The sequence below is a fragment of the Artibeus jamaicensis genome, unplaced genomic scaffold (assembly GCF_021234435.1).
Source record: "Artibeus jamaicensis isolate MK-2021 breed Jamaican fruit bat unplaced genomic scaffold, CSHL_Jam_final scaffold_612, whole genome shotgun sequence".
Taxonomy (NCBI): Eukaryota; Metazoa; Chordata; class Mammalia; order Chiroptera; family Phyllostomidae; genus Artibeus; species Artibeus jamaicensis.
The window spans coordinates 6,727,837-6,752,783 of NW_026522049.1; the positions used below are offsets into that span (position 1 = coordinate 6,727,837).

Here is a 24,947-nt window from a genome sequence, read left to right on the forward strand (position 1 = left end):
GGTTTAATTACTTTTTCATAAATTTATTGGCCATTTCAGTTCTTGTTCTGCAGTTGCATGTTTCCTTTGCTCAGTTTTCTGTTGTTTTTCCCTTTGATATGGAATTCTTCATTTGTTGCATGTATACATGTTTTGTTGAGTATATAATACATCCACATTTCTCTGTTGCTTGCCTTTTAACCTTGTTTATGATGTAGGTGGCTTAGTCTTCAGAATCATAGACCTTGAGCCAGAGTCTGGAGGAGGCCTTAAGGATCTTTGACGTAGAGGTGATTGATTAGAAGGAAGCCTGCTGCATCAGCCTGGGGCAGCTGAATAGTAATCTGCTGACCTGAAGAATGACTGGTTTGGTAGGACAGCAGAACCGCTTAGAGGTTCCAGACTGGGGGTGGGGATGATGGCATCGCATACACACAACCTGGGCTAAGTCTCCGCTGTAAAATGAGGATGATTCATCTGGTTGTAAGGGTTAAAGAAGAATTTTTGTGTATGTCTGCTACATTGAGGGCTCCAAAAATATTAGCTGTTTATCATTGATAGAGCTTAATCTGTAAATAGGTTTTATGGAATCCCAGCATAGATTGCTTTGTGTTTTTACCAGATTTTGCTTTGACCGCCACCTCCACCAGCAACAGCAAAAACTTGCTCTGCCAAGTAGTTCAGCCATTTTGTTAAGTTCAGGAAAATAAACACTTAAGCGCTGAAATGGCAGCTCCTGGGCAGGGAACCTCGTGCTTGGTTTTTTAAGTGGATGTTGCTGCTCTGCCCTCTTGTGGCCCTTTGGGAAATGGAGATTAAAAAGTTAAAAATGGAACAATAGCTATTGATGCCTCTTGATTTCAAAGTCCATTTGTAGGAAACACTTAACGGCTCCATTTTGCCAGCTTCAAAATGGATTTTGAAAAGATACCAAATTGTTTTTATTTACAAGTGAATAGTGTTAAACTTTTTCCATAAGCATTCTTCTATTGGGATGTAAGATGTCAGGTTTGACGAGTTGCTTTCATTTATTTTTGTGTTGTATTTTCCTTGTATCGTTCAGTCAAAAATTGGGATATTTGTTTCTAATTTAGATTTTGAGTACGTTTCAGATACTGATTTTTTCTTTTTCCTAAGTTTTATTTTTTCAACTACAATTTACACTCAGTATTATTTTGTATTAGGTTCAGGTTCCGATACTTATTTTTGATGAGGCTTCTGTATGTATGGTGGGTAATTTCTGAAAATTCTGTTTTTAATTGCCTTATAACTATTCGTACCATTGGAAATCAGGTAATTTTACTAGGTTATTGTTTAGGTAAAAGCTTAGTGAAAGGACTTCTCATCAACTAAACTTTGACCCTACTTGTCAGGCCTGTGGATTTTTCGCATCTGATACTGAATCAGCATGGCAAACTACAGTTTAGCATTACTAGTGTTTGGTATTATAATGAAACATTAATAGCAAAGCTGCATAATATTTCAAGAAATACCCTGTCCTTTGAGGGAATAATTAGACAATCAGTGCCTTAAATGTGGAGATGTTGATTGTTTTTTAAACAAATATTTTCTGCTCCAGGAAGTGCTAACAAGTGAGAGCTCCTTCGGAGCGTGGGAGTTGAAGCTCAGGTTGAAAGCCGGCTTCCTGTTCTCAGTTCCCCAGGGGTAATCACTGCTGTGGCAGAGATGCTAAGTAAGACAAGGTATCATGGGAGTGCGTAATAGGCACTGAGCTTCGAACTGGAGAGCACAGATGATGTTTTCCTAGAGAAGGTAATATGGGAGGGGAGGCTTCAAGTGTCAGAGGTACTTAGCCTGGTGCAGAAGCAAGGAGTGGAGGTGACCGCTCCAGGGGTGACTGTGTGCTCTGCAGGTGGTCCAGTGTCGCTGGAACAGAGAAATGCATAAGTGATGAGTGACACCCCTTTCAGACAGGCAGCCCTTTTTAAATCCCTCACTTACAAGCACATTCCTGGAGCTGCCTCAGTACCTTTCTGTGAGCGCTTGGTGGGGTTCCAGCTGGTAATAAAGTCCAACCAGCGGCACGGATTGCGTGGGCACTGCCTCACCCACGGGAGCCAGCTGGGAAGAACTTTGTGTTAGAAGGGGAGGTAGAGCTTGGATGTGAGATTCTGACATTCTCATGTGTGGTTAAGAGTTTGGCATTTGTAGAGTGCTGCTTTCATAGCTGCCATTTCTTGCTCATGACCGTATAGATAATGGCCCAGAGGATGGCACAGGTCTGAGATGAGCCAGGACTGAGACTCACGCCATGGACACTGGAGTCTTCACTTCTAACTATGCTACCCAGCCTTCCTCTCTCTCCTCTCTGTGTGGTGACGCCATCTCATTGGTCACAGGTGAAGGGGTAACTAGTCAGTCACCTTAGGCAGAGGGGTCCAGCCTTTTGGCATCTCTGGGCCACACTGGAGGAAGAAGAGCTGTCTTGGGCTTCACATTAAATACACTGTAGCACGTAATCACAAAAGAAAAAAATTTCACCATTTTTTAAGTAAATTTACGATTTTATGTTGGGCCGCATTCCCAGTCACCCTGGGCTGCAGGTTGGACTCCGTGGGAGGATCAAGGAGTCAGTAAGTGTGATGAGGCCCTGACGACGCTGAGTCACTGGTACCTGGTGCCTGGCTGGTTTGCGACTTGGCGCGAGAGGGACAAGTTTACTTCCTGAGTCTCTAAGGTTTTGTACCCCTCTACTTTACAAAAGTAGAGTGTGCTCTTCAGAGCGAGACTTGGGGAGGAATTCCTGCTGTCCTCCCATCCTGCACACTTTCAAGTTACGTGATTAATCAAGGCATTTAAAACCTCTCAGTTTTTTTTCTTTTGTGTGGACATAGTAATGCCTAAGAGGGTTGTTCCGGGGAATGAGCAGAATGATACATACAGAGCACTTAGAGTGATGCATGGTACCTGTGCAGTGATCACAGCCCCCTTTGCCAAGGTACAGACTGCCCTTTCCCGTTTATTGTCATGGCTTCCTCATCTTAACACAACACCCCCGGACTGCGTTGTGCTTAGTGTGGCGCACACAGGACTTCTGTGTCAGTCCTAGTTAGCCTCCCTTCTAGAATTTTTGGGCTTTCATGCCATGTGTCTTATCTCCTGCTTACTAAACTCAGGGACCTTTCTGTTAAGTTAATGTTACTCTGGGTTCTGCCTCACCTCCTTCTCACGAAAATGAAAAGATAGGGTTTTTGTAGAAAATGTTTTTAAAGATTTTACTTACTTATTTTTAGAGACAGAGGAAGGGAGGGAGAAAGAGGAGAGAAACAATGATCGGCTGTCTCGCACACCTCCCGTTGGGACCTGGCCTGCAACCCAGGCAGGTGCCTGGGAATGAAACACCTAACCCCTCGTTTTGCAGGAGGACGCCCCACCCACGGAGCCACACCAGTCGGGGCTGAAAAAATAGTTTTCAGGCAGCCGAGTTGAGTGAGCAGTACATCTCCACCTCTTCCTCTGACATGTGTACCCCTTTAGGTCCTTTCTCTCAAATTGTCTTCACTCCTGCCAGCATGTTCCTGGCGTGCTTTCTCCTGGTTGGAGACCAGGAGGGTATATTGCCTTCTAGGCCTCAAAGCTGATAATCTCCCAACAGCCTTCTGTTCCTGTCTGTGGCTTCTGCTGTCACCTGCTTAGGTTGCCTCCTTGTGAGGGGCGTTGGGAATGAGGAAGAGGCAGGGATTGTGGGAGCCAGGAGCTGTCTGCGCTTAATTAGGCCCTCTCCTTAGAATCAGAATGTCCTTTTTGTTGTGTTAGATCTTCCAGGTCTGGGACTCACTGCAGGAGATTCCCCGGCAGGACCTCTGGTTTGGGGGTCCGTGTGTGTGTTTACAGGACTGCCCAGATGAGTCTGATTAGCACCTATTGTTGAGGACACTGATTGGAAAACTACAGCCAGATTGCAGTCTTATTTTTTGGGTAACCCTGCCTTGCTTTAGTTTTGTTCTGTGTTGGGTTTTGTTTGTTTTGTTTTGAGGAGGGAGGGATGATACTAAACAAACAAACTTGGTGGATTCAGACAGATGGACCTGGTTTCATATCCTTCCTGTGTCTCCTGGGAGAGTTACTTAAGTACTTCTGAGCTTCAGAGTCTTTTTCATTGGAATAAAGCAGAAAATAATATTCCCCTTCCGAGTTTTCGTAAGAGTGAATCTATCTAAATTAGCTGGTACGTGGCTTCCTACAAGCACTCAAAAAAAATGGTAGCTATTAGGGATGTTGAGGTTAATAGTAATGATATTATTTGCAATATAAGAATATAAAAGTAAACTTAGAGGTTTTGATCGTATATTATCAAAATTAGTGTCCATTGTTGTTTTACTGCTCAGATATTTTTAAACAGGTTTATATGGCAGTTCTTAAATCTTTAAATTTTTTTTTTAAATCAAGTCATTCGGCATCTGAAGAAGCTTCAGGTTCAGACTCAGGCAGCCAGTCGGAGAGTGAGCAGGGCAGCGACCCAGGAAGCGGACATGGCAGCGAGTCAAATAGCAGTTCTGAGTCTTCAGAGAGCCAGTCGGAATCCGAGAGCGAATCAGCGGGTTCCAAGTCCCAGCCAGTCCTTCCAGAAGCCAAAGAGAAGCCAGCCTCTAAGAAGGAACGGATAGCTGATGTGAAGAAGGTATCTCCTTTGCTGTAACTGTACAAATTGCCTGCCAGCTGGGACCAGCTAGCAGACCTTTACTTCCCAAGGAAAACTCATTAGGTGTCTTGGTAACACTGCAGCCACTTTTTCTATAATATGCTGTCTCTGGGTATAAGTGGGCACTGCTTTCTGCTCTACTAGCTGATCATCAGCTGTAAAGGAAATAATTACATGAACCATGAAATTCTAGGGCAGCGGACAACTTTCCGTAGTTTTGGTTTTTAACCATTACTACAGGTAGTTAGATTTTTTTTTTTTAAGACACCATACCGAGAAACACCAACGCATCACTGACAGGTGACTAAAAGGCAGTTGTAAAGCGGTGTGACGGGTGATCACAATGCGAGAATCGGGGCGGTTTCCGTTTTCCGAACAGTGGAAGGGGAGCACTTCCCACAGAGGAGAAGCCGCCTGCACATGGGCAGTGCAGGTAGCGGTCTTCGCTCAGCCCAGACGAGTCCTCAGGCAAAGGATGCAGAGCTGTAGGTTGAGTCTCACAGCATTTTCCTTTTGATGCTCATACTTTAAGATGCATTTAATGACTTGGTCTAATTAATCATAAGAATGCAGCTGATCTTTTAAAATACCATTTGAGACACTTAGGTATTTTTAGTGATTCACGTAAGAATATTGCTTTTAGAAATTTGAAAATAAAAGCTTTATGCTAAATCAGTTTTTGTTCTTCTTAAGATACCAGTTGATACTCTGCAGTTAGAGATTCATAGCAGGACAAATGATTTTAAATTACCTGCAGGTTCTGCAGAAGAGCTTCAAAAATCTAAAATTGAGAAAATAAAATTGCCTTGAACTGGAGCAAAATTGGGATTCACCGTGATGCTTCCATTCTGTTCCCAGTGTAACCAATGCATAATGGCAAGTGACCCTTAGGAGATGGTGGGAGATCAGGGAGTGCTGGGGGCCGTGTTAGCGGCAGGAGAGTGAGAGTTGTCCTTGCTAATTAACTGACCGTCAGAGAAGTGACCGTGAGACCCTCAAGTGCTTGCCTTGTTCCTGCTCCTCCATAGGCCAGGCCTTTCACAGGAGGCAGTTCAGGTGGTGACTGACTTCATTCAAAAAGACCCTGCGCTCGAGAGTGCTGCTGAGAAATCTCGCTCTGAGTGTCATTAAATGCAGAAACTTACCTCCCAGACTTGTAGTGGAAGGCTGCCCTGGGCCACCTACAGGGCGTCGTGCCTCAGCCTGCTTTCCTGTGGACGTCTAGACCAGGTGTCTCTCTCCCAGGGGCCACCACACAGGTTTGAAAGCAGTGTAAGGGACAAAAATGAGTTTGGATGTAACTTCCTTCTGCACACAGTTCTTTATTTGTACAGAGGGAAGGAGACCGGTGTGCGTTTAAAACTCGATGGAAATCGTGTTGACTGTCTATCTAGTGTTCTCAACTGTTAACTGTGAGGACCTTGCCTTTTATAAAGAGAAAGGGAAAATAAGAAAGAAGGGAAATCATTACTAAGACCGAATTTCAACCTAGAAATACAGCTTTAGGCAGAAATATTAAAATAATACTTTTAAAGTTAAGGTGATCGGTTCTACAAAGTTAATACAGCTAACACATGGGTGGACATCCCAGACAGAAAGATTGGATTGTGACTTTAGTGACTGTTACTGTAAAAGGAGAGCTTCTAGAGAAGGTTGTTTCCTTTGTCCATCTTTCTTCCACACGGTAAAGCTACATTCATTCATCTTTCTTCATTGAAGAATCGAGTTAGATATCGTGAACCCTCAAAAGGACTAAGATGATTTCAGGATGTAGGCCTTACAATGTATACTGTGATTAGAGTCTCGGTAGTGGAGGCCAAATGCCTCATATTCTTAAATGATAAGACCAGTTCAGGCAGTGACAGTAAATAATGCAGCCACCACCATTAATGAAAGCCCTCTAAGTACCCATGTTGACTAATTCCCCAGTTCTAGCAGAGGTTCGGAGAGGGGTCAGGGTGGGTGTTGGCCGACGGGACTGGAGTAAAGCTATTGGTCTCCTTCCCTCCCCCGCCAGGTTTGGTCCGTGTTCTGCGTTGCTGCCTCTTCGGCCCGGATTTCCCACCACTTGCTTATTCTTGACTCCTGTGGTTGGACCTTTTGTCTTCTGACTCTCAGATGAGTCTAAGGCCATTACACAGTCTTCACCTTCAAAAACTGAAGGCACTGGTTTACGTGCTTAGCTCAGATTCTAGCTCTAAAATGCCTGTTCCTGGAACATCTTGCTTGTTTTTATGGAGGCCTTGTTTTTCTGTAGCTTACTCAGGGCTTTTTTGTTTTGTTCTTTAAGTCACTTGATAAAGTGGTCCCTTGGCTTGATGCCATTTTTTTTTCTGGGCTGTCTTTCATCAAGTTTACCTTTTGTGGGCCACTTTATACATGTTTCATGAGCCTTAGCCAATGGCATTCTCTTGCCGTCACATATTTTTGTGACATAAGCTTTCACCTGTGGGGTTTTTTTGTTGTTGTTTTTTATTTATTTATTTTAGAGAGATGGGGAAGGGAAGGGGAAAGAGAGGGAGTGAAACATCAATGTGTGGTTCCTCTAGCACACCCCATACTGGGGACCTGGCCTGCAACCTAGATATGTGCCCTGACTGGGAATCAAACTGGTGATGCTTTGGTTTGAAGGCCTGCACTCAGTCTACTGAGCTACACCAGCCAGGGCCTCACCTGTGTTTTGATGATAAACCCCCATTTCTAATTTTGGCTCTCACGCATCTCTTACACGTTTAACTCTGGTTAAACACTTTCACGTCGGTATTCCACAGTGCATTCAGATGCGTTCTGCGTTTCAGCGATTGATTTTATTAAAAGAACACAATATATTTAGCTGTTGGATGGAGCATGAGATTGTTGGCTAGACCCTGTTACAGGCTGAGGAAGGAGGGGCCTTGAATATTTGTACTATGCAATTGTTGGCTTGACTCTTCGTATAAGATGGTGCTGAAATATATTGTGAAAAAAATTTTCTCTTCAACTAATTCCTCCTTTAAACTTTGTTTGATCACTAGTGAGAATTGTTGCTAAAAATAGTTCTTGGAGGCAAAGGGCTCCTGAACTGCTAAGAAAATAAAATCAGGTGTGTTGGAAAAAGGTAGCAATGATTCTCATTCTGAGAATTTCTAATTTAAGTGTTAGAAATACCTAATTTATATGTGCCTGGCATGCTACCCATCCTGAGGAATTTAAAGAAATACACAAACGCCCCGATTCTTACTTAATTTGACTTTGTTGGGCCCTGCTTGTTTTTTGAGTGTTTTAGATGGGTCAGTATGCAGTCAAAGCTGAAATGGAAACAATAGGACTTAAACATCAGGAAATACTTTGTCTTTAGTAGAAGCCAGTGTTCTTTTGCCATTTTCTTCAGCTGTAAGTTTGCATATATTTAATGATGAGTAAGCAGTGTACCATATAGTTTAATAGCCATTAGTAATGAGGCATTGGTAAACATGAATGTGTTCTAGGATAATATGCCTTATTCTTTTTAAAGATGGCTGCTTATTGTCTCATCAAACTAACAAAACAATCCTCTTAATATTCTGTTACCTGAATACTCTTAAATTAAAATACATGTTCCAGTAATGAAAGTAGTAAATGGAGGGTCAAGGTAAAAAGGAAAAAAGATCTATGCATGGTCTGTTAATTTTACAGATGTGGGAAGAATATCCTGATGTTTATGGGGTGAGGCGGTCAAACCGAAGCAGACAAGAACCATCACGATTTAATATTAAGGAGGAGGTAAGAAAAAGAAAGGTTTTACGGACATATATGGAAACGCCTTGTCTCACCTCATCCTTTTTGACTCTGGTATGTGTTGTGACCATTAACAAAAGTCAACTTCAGGATGGGAGTTCAGTGACTAATGATAGCTTTCTCAACCTGGTGCAGCAGGAAAAGCCACCTCTTTAAAAAAAAAAAAAAGAAAAAGAAACTTTGCAGAAAGCGCATGTCATGTGCATGCTTCAGTAACAGTGCTCAGAGCATTACACAGAACTGGCCTCAAATTTCTGTTTTCTTTTTCTTTACATTTCTCATGGTAAAATTGATTGTAGCAAGATGTTTATTTTTTAAAATACCTAATCTCTAAATCTAGATTTTTATTCAGTGAGTCACTTGCTTGGTAAACAAATAAAACAATGGAGGTAGTTTCAGGTTTATTTCTGAGAAAGGAAGGAGAGTTTGCTTGATGTAAGCAATGTACATCATCTTATTTCTGTAAATGTGGTTTACTAGCTCATTTTTAGTGTGCACTGTAAAGTGTTTCACTCTGATAAAACATTTACTCTGATGTAATTGTGAGAGATTGGTGATTGTTGAAATTAGTATTATATACTGGGTTCTGTTGTTTTTAGAGATTCAGACCTTTTTCAGTTTGTGATATTTTTGTGGATTCTTAACTCTATACCAGCTTTATAGATTACATTCTAAAGAGATGCTTTTTTGTCTCTTGATGAAATGTGCCTTCCTATTGCCGTTATTACCTATGTAACATCCTTCTGCTAAAAGCTATTAATGACCAGGGGTTGGAGAATTGCGGGTGGGTTTTTACTTTAAAAATATGTTTTACTGTAAATCTGCATTGCATTTATGGTGTTTTATTTTGAGTGGCCTGAGCTGCTGTGCCTTAGCTTTCTTTTTTCCATAGTGTCTAGAACTAGGTTAGTGAGCCATGTTTGTTATAACCAACCAGGTAGTTGTGTAAATGTTTTTCTCTTTTACATATAAATGAACACATTCTCTGTAGGGCACAAGACGAAGAGCAGTAGGGAGGGGGAGTTTGCCATTTTGCTTACTTTTGGAGAAAAGGAGCTGTTCAGAGATGTCTCAGACCGTCACCTTCCCTTGGCCAAGCGCTGTCAGCAGAGCTCTGTCGCTTCATGAGTGAACATGCCCTTCAGTGGGTCTAAACTGAAGGTCAGCAGTCACCACCTTCAGTGGCAGGCTGGATGTGGCAGTTTTGTATGGCGTCGTGGATCTGCAGTCCCCAGTGTGGTTGCCCTAGACGTGTGACTTTTTAGATTGGTTTAAATTGACTAAAATGAGAAACTCCATTCCTTAGTCACACTAGCCCCATTTCGGGGCTGCAGGAGTCATACGTGGCTGCTGGCTGTGATATCTGAGGGGGACAGTGCAGATGCAGAGCATTGCTGTCACCCCATAAAATATACTGCATTGCTCTCCTAGAGGAATCAAGCTGAGAGAAATGTTTCCTGACATTAGTAATGACACAAATTAGTTTTCAAAGCAGAAGGAGAGGGAGTACCACCAAACAGATGCTTAGGTTTCTCTGTCTGAAAGCTCCTATTGAATGATGTTGTACTGAGTAGACTGTTGAACCAGGGGTAGTGTTGACCCTAACAACTGCGCATTAAAGTCTGTACTCATTTTCTCCCCCTCACACACTGAAGGCCAGTAGCGGGTCTGAGAGTGGGAGCCCAAAAAGAAGAGGCCAGAGGCAGCTGAAAAAACAGTAAGTCTTTCCTGGGGGAAATTACGAAACCTAGTAGTTTGTAACATGTCAGCATTTCTGGGAAAGCTTGGGTGTGCCTTCCTCGCACACAGGTCCCAGAGTCCACTTCTCTCTCTCACCATCTTGGGTCACTGTCCAGCTTGACCTGCTGTGGCAGCAGCAGTCGGAGCCCAAGATTCTCGTCTGTATCTCGCATGTGCCTGGGCTCCTTCCTGGGGCAGCCCCCAACTTCCTCCACCTGGTTGGCCCGATTAGCCCAATTATTATTTTTTTTCTTAAAAATGTACACAAATACCAGATATGTATGCACTTGGTATTCTATTCTAATCAAACATGGAACAAATTTGGGTTTTCTGTTTTTCATTTCCCCTTGGGTTTTTTTTGTGTGTGTTGGCAAAATTGTATTGGTTAGAGACACCCACTTTAATGTGAAAATTCAAATTCACCTTGTTGTTTTCCATGTCATTTTAATATTACAGTTCATAAGCCAGATAATATTAATTCTTGGGCTTACTGTGAAATTCTTTCATAACATTATAATTCATTGTTTCAACATTTATTTTAATAATTCTATTTTTGGTGAAAATGTATTTGATTTTTCTTTTTAAGAAATAATTTTAAAAATCTCTTTTGGAGTGGATGTGGATCCCTTTGAGAGTCTGGATTCTGTAGCCTGTCTCCTCAGGAAAATATATAGTAGCATTTCAAAAAAGAAAGAAAAAAATGTGGATACTGAAAAAACCTTCACACAGATTTAGGGGCTTCTCCTTGTAAACCGAGAGAAGTTCTCATGGCCCCCCAGTAAGAGCCCCAGTTATGTTCTCTGTTCTAAATATTAGTAATCTTAAGTATTGGCCTAAGGCACAGTGATTGGAGTTTTCAAAATCTGTTTCCTCATTTCCAAAGTGGAGTAATGCTTGTTCTGCTGACCTAACAGGATTATTAGAAACTATGCCGAGTCTGGTGTTTAATGGTGGTGACCTGCGTGGAGGATATGCAGCTTTCCTTTCTGTTCTAAATATTTAGTTGGAGTTGGAAAAATAATAGCTGTAGGCGAGCCTGCACTTCTTAGTATCTTAAAAGGCTGTTTTCTACCTCTGTTGCATGGCCTGCTTAGGAGATTCTGTTCTCAGCTTACCAGGCTAAGTGGCCTTTGGGAGCCCTGAGAACTGTGTGACTGGGCTCTTTCCTTCGCCTCTCACTGCATCCTGCTGGGCTCCACCGGCATCCCTGGGTGCTGAGCTTGAAATCCTCAACTGCCCATCTTCACGGCCTTGTCCAGGTGTGCAGAAGCCCGCACTTTCCCAGAAGACTTGTACAGGTCATCAGGCTTCCTCTTTGGCTCCTGCACTTATTTTCCCTCTCCTGTCAATCCTCAGAGTTGTCCACGTTGGCAGCTTTCAGAGGCCTTCAGGAACCTTTCTTTACCCAGAGAAGAGCCTCTTAGTTCTTGTACAGGGGTGTGTGTCTTCTGTCACCCCGCCTCCGTGGCCCAAGACTCCCTAGGAACTCACCAGGGGCTTGTGCATTTGGGCACTGAGCTAGCCTTGCATCCAGCCAGCCTCTGGGTAGCTAGACTTACTGGGAGCACCTCTGCTGTGAGTTTAATTAGTAAGATTACTTGGAGGAGGTCCCGTAGCCAGCTGCTAAGATTCGGGTTGGGAGGCCCTCTGTGCCCTCTGTCTTTGGAGCAGGCTGGACCAAACCCAGCATGAGTTCAGGATGTGAGAGAGACCCACTCAAAGGGAGGGGGGGAAATTCCAAAATGTCAGCACAGGGAAATGGTGTTCTGAAACCCTGCAGACTACTGTAGATTTTAAAGATTTTTAGAAGGAGCAATTTTTTAAAACTTTTCTGGGGGAGAATTTTAATTTTCAAAAAGTTACAAGAATGAAAGCATGAAGAATGTGTGCTTTACCTAGTGTTTACCATTGGTTATCATTTTTGCCCCATTTTCTTTATTGTTGTGGCTGTTCATTTTATATATACTCACACATAGTATTTCTTCTGACTAGTTTAAGACATGTATACACCATGGCCTTTTTACCCTTAAACACCCAGGTGTGTGTTTCCTAAGAATGAAGGAGACTCTCTTTCATATGCCCCGTGCAGTTTTGTCATGAATAGATTTAGCACCGCTGAAATACTTTTGTGCAGTTCGTACTCCCATTTCTGCCAGTTGACATGATGGCTTTCCTGACATTTTCTACCTCCACTACAAGAGCCAGTCCAGGATCAGACACTGTCTCGGTTGTCAGGTTTCTTTCATCTAGAGCATGTTCATGGGCTTTCTTGCTTTTATGACATTGACAGTTTTGAACAGGACAGCCTTACAGGGACCTAATTCCCCAAAGTCATAGTGTGAGTTAGCACTTGAAAAGCTTAAAACACAGCATGATGATCCTGCACTGCGTATCTGCAGGGTTGGGAGGCAGTCTTCTTGGCCGCTAACAGATCGCTCTTCTCGCCTCACCTACAAAGTAATGTAATATTGCTGACCTTTACTTTTTTCCCTGGTTTTGAAAATCAAAACAAAACTTAAAATAATTCAGTCAGTGTCAGACACGCATGTATACAAAATTCATCAGGCCTCCTCCGATTGTTCAGACGCCCCCAGAATGTGGTAAGCCTGGCTGTAGTTTTTCTTGATTCTTTGGTTTTTGGGGTTGAGAGTTGCAGGGCCAGAGCTTTGACATGTGGCCAAACCACTTGTTTTCATGGGGCTTTAGTTTCCTTCTCTAGGCAGAGGCATTTGCTGAGTTTTTGTACATTTTTGTACGGGGAGGTTCTCAGTCCTCCTGTTGTCTGTAAGTCCGTACATCTGCAGGGCAACTGACAAGCTGTAGCCGCAACGCCCCCTCTCCCAGTGTTCCCTCCCCTGTTAGCCTCTTGAAGAGAAGACGTAGACCCTCACTGAGGTTCTCAGTACCTGGTGGGGTTACGTATATCACAACTAATACTTAAGGGAGGATCTTTCTCACCTGATCTATCGACTCTTAGCCTCCACTGTTCGTGTTCTTTCAAGCCTGTCTTCTCTGCACTTGCCTGCTGGGCCAGCTGTTCTCGGGGCTTGGTCCCGGGCACTACGGCTTCACGTGCCAATCTCCCGGTTGCTGCAGGGCATCTTCCTGACTTCTTGCTGTCCATCACTTCTATTGTTTGGATTCTTTAGCAGACATGTATTGTCTAGGCTCTGGGGAAAGAGAGTAAGATCGGTGCCCAGAGTGTCATTAGGCATATGGAGGTGGTTCTTTTAGAGAGACTGAAGGATTAGGCAGTGCTAATGGGCCTTACTCTCTTAACTGGTGTGCTTCCCTAACACTTCCAAAAGCACTCTACCTGTCTGACGGATAGACTGACAGGGCTCATTCGTTAATTATTTCTTCACTTAACAAGGGAGTACCTCTCTTCTCTTTGCCTGCCTTTGACCGGAGCTGTGATACAAAGATGAACGAACATGGCCATGCTCACAGGGACTGAGCTCCTTACTATTAGGGAAGTGGATGTGAAACAGGGTCACTAGAACCTAAGTAATGGATGTAAAGTGCTTCACTGCCTTTTCATAGAAGGCTTGAAGAACCTTTTTCCCTGAAGTCTATACAAATTCAGGTGTAGGGTGGCTCCTGCACCCGTTTGGAAGGTTCTCAGGCTCCACAGATCAGCCACCTCCTTGCAGCAAGCTTCCACTGTTACTTTGACCCGTTCTCCTGTGAGGAAGATCGATTTGACTTTCCAGGTCTGCAAACAGGTGTCTTTAGCATAACCATTTCCTGTACAAAGACCAAGTGGCACCTTGGTGATGGTTTTATTTGCAGGGAAACACCAAGATACTTGCCTTTTTTTTTTACATTTTATGCCCACTAGCTATTATATGTTCCTTGTTCCCCACAGGTGAGAAATGAGCTCAGTCCCTGTAGTACCTTACTGGGTTTTCAAGCAAACTTAAAACACTAGGGGACTGAGACACCTGTAGGGTGAGGCTCTATAGACCCTCCGACATCTCAAGGAGCAAAGGAACACCTTCCTAAAATCCACTGAAAACTACATATTTGGCTTAGTAGATAATTTTAGTAGATGGTAGGTTTATCATTAAAATAATTTTAGGGATGATTTCCTCAAATGTATTTTAATGATGTTAAAATAGCTAGTATGAGAGTTCTCAAGGAGGTCCCTAACTATATCAGCATCATCTGTGAATTTGTTAAAATTAAAAATTTAGGGCTTACATTAGGCCTACTGAATCAGAAACTGGCTGTGGCCTAGAAATCTGTTTTAATAAGCCCTTTAGGTAGCTTTGATTGATGGTAAAATCTGAGAAGAACTGATTGAGTATATGTTATAGCTCCAATCTGGTCACCGATAGTAATCAAAACAATATGAGATTTAATGGCACTTTTTTCTGGAACAAATCGTTTAAAACATAGATTCTTAGTTTCCATTTTCATTTATTTTGTCACAAGAGAGAAAATAGGAATGGATATTACATAGTCAAGGAAAGAACAGAACTAAAATTTCAATGGAGCTAGAAGAAATCTCTTTAGAATAATAGCTAAAAGATACATGTTCTGTCTTTTGCATAATTAAATCAAAATTAGTGTTGTCAGATTCTTCAGACTAAGTAACCTGGAAGAATTCTTTTGGAAAAAAATCATTCTGCTTTGCTTTGATCACAGAGAAAAATGGAAACGGGAGCCTTCAGAAGATGAACAGGAACAAGGCACCAGTGCAGAGAGTGAACCAGAGCAAATAAAAGTGAAAGCCAGGAGGCCTGTGCCCAGAAGGTGCAATGTTTGCTTGAACATCTCTGCTTCTGGTGGAACCCAGTTTGCGTTAGGTGGAGACGACGCAGTGCTAGCTTTGATTGGTGGAATGCAGTGTGTTATGGCCCTGGGTTTGGAATGTCTGTGGTTCACTTCTTGCCAGCCTACATCATTAGCAAGTGACTGGATGATGGAGCTGCTTGTGTTGATTGTGGGTGTTTGCATGGTGTGTAGCTCAGAGTGACTTACTGTTTCCTACTCCATGGAGGGTTAGGTCTGAGGGAAGAACGTATCTCCTAAAAAGTGCTCCCTGTGCATTTGACCACTGTACAGGTTCTTTTTCAGGGAACTAATTGTAAAGTTTAAAACGTTGATTGTCTAGTTGAAAGCATACTTCACTATTTATTACCTTGTTCATATGGTCTGTGTAGTATTAACCAGAGAATCAACTTGTGCAGGAAAGGAAGTAGGCCGAGGTGGCAGCGTACTGGTAATTTTTGATCAGACAGAGAACAACATAAAGTGCCGGTGCTGGGGAAGGCGGGCAGTGGAGGGCAGGGAGGCCCCAGGAGAGTTGACCTTGCAGTAGGGTGCAGGGTGCAGTTGGCGAGCGATTGCCTTTGGGCCAAATCCCACTCACCACCTTGTTTTGTGCGGCCTGCTAGCTAAGCATCGCTTTTACAGAAGGACATTCATAGTGTGACCATCGGGAACACTCAGTTTGAATCTTAATTAAGTGAAATAATACCTTTTCAGAAAGAATGATATTCTCTTTAATAGATATATATCACACACACAAAAACAACTCATTATTTTATTTTGAATTTTGTTGCTAAAAAACACGTGAGCATTTATTTTCTCTCACTACATAAGTAGCTGTGTAGTGGCCTCAGTTTTGCCTTTTGTCTGGGGAAGCCAAAAATCTTTACCTTCTGGCTATTCACAGGAAGTGTTTGCCGATCCCTGGCTTAGGGCATCACACCTGTACCCCCACTCCTACCCCCCACAGGGGAATCAGCAGCTGAGTTTAGTCTCCTTTCACCTGCGTTTGAGCACTTGGGAATGGGTCTGCCCTTCAGTTCCAGCTTCTAGACATTGCCCATTATTTACCGAGCCCTTAACCTTGACTTCTTTGTGTAGCATTGGTTTGGTAGGTCTGACAGAAACAGATTGATGCATTTGGGAGTTTTTGTCTCTAGTCACCCTTCTCTAGTCACCTTTTTGCCACTGATACAGTGGTAATTTGGGGATTTCGTGTGTGAGCTCCTACGTTATTGTCCCCGGTCCTGGCTGTGCACGTGCGTCACCGGGGGTGGGGCATGTCCTCAGTCTGTTCATTGGTCTATGGTAGGGCAGTCTGTCAGGTAGTCTTCAGATACATTTTGTGCATAAAAATGTATGTGTAGTTATTTCTTATCCTTTCTCCCTGTATATAGACTGTACATTCCGTGCCCCTTGTGTATTTTTCTTTCATGACCTTGGAAATCCTTCTGTATCTGTACATGGAAAAACTCCCTTTGTTTTCTTTTCTTTATGGCTCCATAATATCCTATTCATTGAACTAGTTCCCGGTTGATGAACACTTAAGAGTTTTTCTAATGTTTTGTTACTGCAAATAATACTCCAGTGAATACTTTTAATATGCCTATACCGGTGTGTATCTGTAGGATCAATCCCCAGAAGTGAAATTTGTGTATGTACGTGTCAGGTGACACCGAGGAGCAGTGGAGAACCATTGCCTCAGAACCCACTCACTGTACCTTTTATCAATGATTGAAGATTGGTAGCATGAAAACCACTTTCATGTTGAAAGTGAAGATTTCTAATGGATTAGAATCTCAGAGAATGGGACCCAGGAATATAATTTCTGACTTTGCCCTAATTAATCCTGCTTATGTACCCCTGATCTGGGAAATACAATTATGCAGATTTGAAGTAAATAACAAATGATAGTAAAAGTGGCCTTTTTTTTTCCTCTTCTTATTTTAGATCAGTGCCAAAACCTCGGGTTAAAAAGCAGCCTAAAGCTCAGCGTGGAAAGAAAAAAAAACAAGAGTCTTCTGATGATGATGATGAAGATGAAGAAGCTCCAAAAAGGCAGACTCGCCGCAGAGCTGCTAAAAATGTTAGGTGGGTTATTCCTCAGAAGGTTTTCAGTAGTGTGAGGGTGATAGTTTACTTGGTTTGAAGCCCAGGATTGTGCATATGTTAGGCAAAAATAATGACCTATGTCCTGCATAGGTGTTTGGAAATCTGGTCTGTGTTCTTGCAGAAGAGTGGTGTTGGCCAATGGGAATGTAGAAAGAGTAGCAATGGCTCATTGCAAGCCTTCATTCCTGTAAACAGAGCTGCTTTAAGTTCATGTTCTGTCGAGGTATCTTCGTTTCATAACATCCTTTTTTTTTTTAGGAGAGATGTTTGGGTTGTATTCTTGCTTCTGATTTGCTGTGGGGATCAGACAATTTTTTCTGAAGTTCAGCTTATATATAGTAGTTGGGTATAATAATTTTATCAAGCTTACTAATGGGGTATGATGCATTAACAGAAATTGAAATAAAGGAATAGATTCATGCAAACAGTATTTTACGTTACATGAATTAAAGGGCATTTAATTTTTTTCTTTTAGAAAATACTCAATTTTTTTCATCTAATTAGATGTTGATACAGAGTCCTGGAGCTATTAGTACCCTGTCCAGTGTATCCAGCGAGTGATCCCAAAGCCGGGACTAGACTCGAGTTTGCTAATGGAGAGCTTTCTCCTCTCACAGCTGCCCTCGCATCCAGGACTGTGATTTTTTTCTCTTGTGTGACTCCCACACCACCTGTTGTTAATATGTGGTAGAGGGTCGCGTTTGGGGATTTTATTAATAGAAAGTATGTTTGTTGAAGGTCTTAACAGTTTGAAAATACTCAAATTTCATATCCTGGTTATTGGAAGACAAAACGGAGGGTTAAAACATTTAATCTTGGAAATATTGCTTGTGTTTTGCCTAACAGTAGTATTTTTTTTAATTCATTATGCATTTTCTGTGTAGTTGTTCCCTTATTATATAGTAATGATCTCACTAAAAAGGAACACATAGGCATGTTCTTACAGTTTTTTGTATTTTGCTTACACAAATCAGTGTCAGTATACTCTTGTTTTTATTTTGAAACATGAGTTAGCCCACCTGTAGTTCCTGTGAACATGCATTAATACATAAATAGGGAAAAAGTGAACTTTGAGCCTACTTTATATGTGTCTGATCTGTAAAACAGTGTATTGGAGCCAACATGGTATAGTTCCTTTTTCTAACGACATTGTACATGGCAGTGTTAAATTCTGAAGAGTTTCCCACTTACTCAGCATTGTCCCTCCTGCAGTTACAAAGAAGATGATGACTTCGAGACTGACTCAGACGATCTCATTGAAATGACTGGCGAAGGAGTGGATGACCAGCAGGATAATAGTGAAACCATTGAGAAGGTCTTAGATTCAAGGCTGGGCAAGAAGGGAGGTATGTGCCTTTGGGTAGCAACATACTTTCTACAGCTGCTTAATGAGGCCCAAATGTTACATATTTCAACTCTGAAGTGCTGCATTTCACTCAGCCCGTACCTGTATTGGTTGTGAAATGTGAACGTTTTTCTGACCCCGTCTTCATGTTTCAGAGCTGAGACCAGAGGGATGTGTTTTATATTTTTGAGATTTGAAGCTAGTAAAATGTGTTACTGTCTTAAACAGCAGTAATGTAGTAGAGTTTCTTCTTCATTAAGCAAATACGCCTTTACTTCTTTCTGAATCTTGTGAAAAGTATGCAGCTGATTAAGTGCGTATTTGGACAATAGTGAAGATTTTTTTATAATCAAATTGAGATATATCATAACTTGGTTTCTTTTTTTTAAAATTTTATTTATTTATCTTTAGAAGGGAAGAGAAGGAGAGAAATATCAATGTATGGTTGCTTCTGGTACATCCCCTGCTGGGAACTGGCCCCTGCTGGGAACTGGCCTGCAACCCAGGCATGTGTCCTGATGGGGAATTGAACTGTGATCTTTTGGTTTGCAGGCCCGTGCTCAATCCACTGAGCTACACCAGCCAGGGCATAACTTGGTTTCTTTAAAGTAATCTTTCAATGTAGGAAATATTAAGATAACACCTAATTCATTTTTTCTGCCCCTTTTTTCTTTTTCTTTTTTTTTCTATCTAGCCTTACTTGAGGTTAATAGAGTTAACAGAGAACTTTGGGTAATTGGTGAAGAGATATTTATTTTCTTAACTTATTTTTAAAATTCCCGGAGGGCCAGATTTGCTTTCTGAGTTATTAGGGACCAAAATGAATGGATGTTTCTGTTCCATTTTTATTGTGTTTGGGCACAAGGACTTTTTTTTAAATTTCACCAGCAAATTGGAATACATTTTAAAGTATAAAAATTGGATTTTCATTTTGAAAATATTTGAAGTTATTGATCTTGTTTATCCTGTATTTGTGAAATTCTGCTTCTTTCAAGTTGAAGGATTTTGGTGCTTTAGCCAAAAGGAGACTCTTTAAACAGTTGTACGCATGGGAAACTTTTCAGTGTCTGGTTTCACACACTTTTCAAGGTTTGTTGAAACGGAATCCTTTTGCAGCCACTGGAGCATCTACGACTGTGTATGCAATTGAAGCTAATGGAGACCCAAGTGGTGACTTCGACCCGGAAAAGGATGAAGGCGAAGTCCAGTACCTCATCAAGTGGAAGGGTTGGTCTTACATCCACAGCACGTGGGAGAGTGAAGAGTCCTTACAACAGCAGAAAGTGAAGGGCCTAAAAAAACTCGAGAACTTCAAGAAGAAGGAGGATGAAATCAAGCAATGGTACATTTTCCACCATGGATAAAGGAAATACATTTGCAGCCCGAGGGACAGGAAGGGGCCATACACCCGGTCATCATACCTGCTGGTATAACGTGATCAGGTTATTCTGTGTTAGGAATAGAGACAGATGAGTTTTAATTTCTGTTTTATTATAGTATAAAATACGCTACTTCACAAAGGCACATACTCAGAGGGAGCTGAGTAAAAAATACAAATATTTCTAAAATAAGGGTAACTTACGAAGCATAGAAATTTAAAATTCCCAGATGCACTATATTATCTCATTTCAGGTGGCTGCTGCTGTCCTTTGGTGCTAAGAATAGTTTTCAAACAAAGTCATGTTCAGTCACTCCTAAAGCCAATCATTATATATTTAAAAAGGCCTATTTTAAATCTGAAAGACAGTTGTATTGTTCCAATCTGTTTAAATCTATGAATTTATCCCATGAAATTACATGAATTTGTCACGAAATAGTTATTTTTAGGTAAATAGGCCACATCAGAGGGGTGTAAGGTGGTCATTACTTTCTAAAAGTGTATGTTTTTTTGTAAAATCTCTGGTGTAGTTAGATTACTAAAGGGGCAGATAGACATGGAGATAAGATTCTTATCCTGTCTCTGACTTCACTTTCATAAACGTGTACAGATACCCCAGCTTTAATGAGGATGTGCTTTTTCTGTCTTCTTTCCAGGTTGGGGAAAGTTTCTCCTGAAGACGTGGAATATTTCAACTGCCAGCAAGAGCTAGCCTCAGAGTTGAACAAACAGTATCAGATAGTAGAAAGAGTAATAGGTAAGAACATGGAAACTTACTTTAGCAATGCATGAGCTCCACAAATAACAGGAATGATGTAAATTTTAAAGTACTTTTTTATAGGCTTAATTTGGGGAATAGATGCCTAGATTTACCTAGATGGAAAAGCTAACAAGATTTGCTGATAAATTTGGAGGTGGGGGGAATGGCAGAAAGAGGTGTTAAGGGTGATGCCAAGGTATTTGACCTGAATAAACAGAGTAGAGGTACCACTTACTGAACTGAAAAGACTGAGGGAAGAGCTGATGAGCTGATGTCTGGGTGGAAAACAAGCCTAGTTTGAAAAACTTTTTAGTCATTTAAATGTAGCTAGCATATGTGAATCTTAGAACTCTTAGTCTGGGCTGGAAATTTACACGTGCGAATGCATCAGTATGTAGATCATACTTAAAGCCTGAGATTTAATGAGATCATCAGAAATGGTTCACTTGGTGAGAATAGGAAGTCTGAGAGCATTCCAGCTTTTGGAAGTCAGAAAGAAACCAGCAAAAGGAGACTGAGGACAGCCAGCCAGTGAGATAGGAGAGCTGGGAGGGTGGCAAGTGGTTGATGTGGCTCAGGAAGGCGGAAATGCTGCTGGTCCATGTAGTCCGCCTGGGACTCGATCCTTGAGTCTGGCGAGAGGTGCGGCACTGGTGGCCGATCCTGCAGTGGCAGGGATGCAGGCCTGCCTGTGGCCGCTTCCTGAGAGAAGGGGGGGGGACAAGGTGTGAGAACAGCTGTCCGGGCATCGTGCTGTAAGAGGCACACAGAAAGGGACAGAGAGCCAGCCAGGGCGATGCAGACCTGTGGGTTTTTTCTTTTTAAGATGGGAGATGGTATATTTTTATTCTTATTCATAGGTCTTAAAATGGCACTCTGTGATTCTAGTGACAAGTTTTCTCTATTATCTTCCATTTGTTTAGCTATGAAGACAAGCAAATCTACACTGGGTCAAACAGATTTTCCTGGTAAGTAAGAGATCTTGTTTATCAATGTTTAGCATTTATCAGCAGCTCATGTTTTGCCACGTGATGTTCCATTCATTTTATGTAAAACAGAATGTCACTCCCCTCCTTTAATGGATAGTGGCTGACCTGTGAATTTTTATATGTGAAATAGCCCACAGTCGGAAGCCGGCCCCTTCGAATGAACCTGAATATCTATGCAAGTGGATGGGACTGCCTTATTCAGAGTGCAGCTGGGAAGACGAGGCCTTGATAGGAAAGAAATTCCAGGGCTGTATCGACAGCTTTCACAGTCGGAACAATTCAAAAACCATTCCAACAAGAGAGTGCAAGGTGTGGTGTTGGCTGGCTTTGGTGTTTTGTTTTGGGCGGGGAGGGGAGATGTATTGATACAGTGTGTTGTCAGATATTGGGGAGATCTTTACTTTGTTAATTTTTGTTTTTCAGGCCCTGAAGCAGAGACCACGCTTTGTGGCTTTAAAGAAACAGCCGGCATATTTAGGCGGGGAGAATCTAGAGCTCCGCGACTATCAGCTAGAAGGTCTCAACTGGCTTGCTCATTCCTGGTGCAAGTAGGTAGAAAAGGATGCTTGGAGTTGTCTGTACTGCTTCTGGCTTCTTTGTTGTTATGTGCGAAGAGTTACTTCTTTCTCCTGTGTGTTGTAGAAATGAGAAAATTATGAGATTGAGAGAATTCCTTTCTGGGGAAGTCCAGTCAGCCTTTCAAATCCACAGACGCAACCAGTTTTTGAATGAAAATATTCTAGGGAGAAACGTTTGTTAGGGAGAGAAAATGAATGTTGGTGGAAATTCACCCTGTTTCCTCCCAGTAGAGTGGAAAGCTGAGAGACATAACGAGGACTCAGGAACACGCTGTATCTGAACAGTACATAAAATAGGTGTGTCTGGGATTTATAGAGAAACGGCTTCCTCCTTTTCCTTTCCTCGAGTATATTCTGCTTTGTTCTTTTGTGTGCTTTTTCCCTAAATTAAAAATTTAATCTCTTCTTGGTGAATGTCTCATTTATCCAGTTAAGTTGTCTTGAACTTATATCTCACTCCAGCACTCTTGGTTCATTGCTTAAACATGTATTCCATGCGTGTAATCCTTCAGCTGCCCGATTTTCAAGAAACTTTTAATGTTTGCAACCTGCATCATACATGTATTCCTAATTTCTTGCCAAATTAGCTATTTTTTGTTTTCTGAACATACCTTTCCTGACTCCGGCCATTTCGTCATTTTTTTCCCCTTACGTCTCATAGTCCTTTTCCTATTGGTGTCCTGCTCAAATCCAGCCCGTCTGCTAAAGCAGGGCTTTTCAAAGTGTGGTCCCAGGAATACACCTGCATCACAATATGCAGAAGTGCTTGTTAAAAATGCAGATTCCGGAGCTATTTCGCAGATACTCTGATTCAGTAGGTGCAGGGAAGAATTTAGAACCCTACAGCCTGCCCTTGCTACAGACTGGGGTGTATTTAAACGAGCTGTACGCACAGCAGCATGTAGATCTAGGGGCAGTGTGTGTAGCACCGAACAACCTGGTGGCGTGCAGTGTGGACTGGGTGGGTGATTCGAGCAAACACTCGTGACTGTCAGGCTGTCGGGTTCACCAACAGTGGGGCGAGCCAGTCTGCCCTGCTTTCAGTATTGGAAGCCAAGGTCACGTGCTCGTGTCCACCTGCCTTCTCTGTTAACAAAGAATAGATGTAGACGACCAGAGGCAAGGTCATGAATGTGGTCTCTATAGGCGCTCGCAGTAATCCAAGTGACCATGCTTAGATCACTTACTGTTCTGCTGTTTGTAGCTTGTAGTTTCTTATGTGGGAGACTTGACTGCAGGTGACAGGAAATATAGTTGAGGTTCACAATGAAGTGTCTTACTCCGTGACATTGTGGGGCAGTGGTGTCCTTGCTCTCGGTGCACATACTGTGTGTGTGTTTGTAAACTAATGATTTTTTTCTCCCTGCAGAAGTAACAGTGTCATCCTTGCTGATGAAATGGGCCTAGGAAAGACCATCCAGACCATATCGTTCCTCTCCTACCTGTTCCACCAACACCAGCTGTATGGCCCCTTTCTTATAGTCGTCCCTTTATCCACCCTCACCTCATGGCAGAGGGAGTTTGAAATCTGGGCACCAGAGATTAACGTAGTGGTTTACATAGGTGACCTGATGAGCAGAAATACGGTGTGTAAACCAAAAGAACTGGGATAGAATCTGTGTTATGAATGTATTTTGGAAATTGACCTGTAGCCATTATAGTTTTTAGTAAAAGTATGATTCTGACACTGCTGTGCCCCTGATACTGGGAGATGATATGTATCACAAAAATGTAATTTAGGTGTTCTTTAAAACATGCTTACAGTATTTAAAGAAAACTTGTGAGGGGGGACTCTTTTAGATTGCAGTATTAATTAATTTTTCTTCTGTCCTCTACTTTGAAGACCACTTTACTTGCGTAGGGTTATAAGAAGGAGTTAATACCTTGTAGAATGTTAACATTATTGTTGCTGTTTGTAATTGAAAAAAATTTAAAACTTACAGGAATTAATTAAAATTGAGACGGCATAACTTGTAAGACAGGTATAAGGGGAAAGGACAAGGGGCCATTCTGAGGTGGCAAAAGTGAGATTTGCCTGTTATCATACTTAAGCATCAGAAACTTAGAACACTGGGACTTGAGTTTATTTTTAAAGAAGCACCTGTTACATGCCAGACCCTGTGCTTGGTGCTTTATGTATGTTGCACGTAATCCTCACGAGAGTCTTCCAAGTAGAGCATAGTATTTCCAAGCAACTGAAGGAGATACTCAGGTTTGCACTTGTCCCCAGGCCACCTGGAACGTGGGGATGGGACAGAGACCTGTCTGGGCCCATACCCTTGCTCTTTCACCCCTGTGTGTTCCAGTAAGCTGTTTCCAGGGGGGCTGCTTATATAAATGAGAGCAAATCATCATGAATCCAGAAACCTTTGAGGGAAATGTTAGAGTCATATATTATCAAACTGATTCAAATGTTTTTTTTTTTTTTGTTAGATACTTTCATTGTCTACCCTAACCCCTGGTGGATTTCATTGTCCTAATTTTGAATTTCTAAGCAAAGGATAGTTTTTAGCTTTGCTAATCCATTTTTTTTTAAACCATTATGAAAGTAGACTTTCTAGATTGCACTTTATGTAATAATGAAGACAAGGAGAACCGAAAAAGTGTGGCATCAGGGGAGTTTTCTTAATGGGCCTCACTCCTTTTGTTTTTTCCTTTCTTCCCCCTTTGGAGGCGATCAGCCACATGTACTCCTTGTTCCTCTTGTCCATTTTCTACCTTGTCAACCAAATGGCAGAGCTTTGTCACAGGCCCTTGCGCTGGCTGGGTGTCCAGTTACGCCCTCCGTGTGAAGGTGTCAGCTTTTGCGTTCCTTCATGTTGACATGATTTTCATTCATGTTCAATGTTATTTTCATCCATTAACCCTCAC

At 42.0% G+C, this 24,947-nt stretch overlaps 1 protein-coding gene across 8 annotated transcripts in view; it reads left to right on the forward strand.

The window, feature by feature from the left end:
- CHD2 (chromodomain helicase DNA binding protein 2) overlaps positions 1 to 24,947 on the forward strand; it is an 84,294-nt gene that overhangs the window by 12,885 nt on the left and 46,462 nt on the right. For 5 of the 8 annotated variants that reach the window (XM_037145078.2, XM_053658839.1, XM_053658838.1 and 2 more), the window contains 12 exons: positions 4,390 to 4,621; positions 8,297 to 8,383; positions 10,054 to 10,115; positions 14,789 to 14,896; positions 16,865 to 17,005; positions 18,239 to 18,372; positions 19,461 to 19,713; positions 20,406 to 20,506; positions 21,433 to 21,477; positions 21,629 to 21,807; positions 21,922 to 22,046; positions 23,446 to 23,662. In XM_037145078.2, the coding sequence (XP_037000973.2) occupies positions 4,390 to 4,621; positions 8,297 to 8,383; positions 10,054 to 10,115; positions 14,789 to 14,896; positions 16,865 to 17,005; positions 18,239 to 18,372; positions 19,461 to 19,713; positions 20,406 to 20,506; positions 21,433 to 21,477; positions 21,629 to 21,807; positions 21,922 to 22,046; positions 23,446 to 23,662 (1,684 nt within the window). Of the gene's footprint in view, positions 1 to 4,389; positions 4,622 to 8,296; positions 8,384 to 10,053; positions 10,116 to 14,788; positions 14,897 to 16,864; positions 17,006 to 18,238; positions 18,373 to 19,460; positions 19,714 to 20,405; positions 20,507 to 21,432; positions 21,478 to 21,628; positions 21,808 to 21,921; positions 22,051 to 23,445; positions 23,663 to 24,947 lie in introns of those variants that run through there. The other 3 variants (XM_037145077.2, XM_037145084.2, XM_037145079.2) reach the window with 3 other exon arrangements.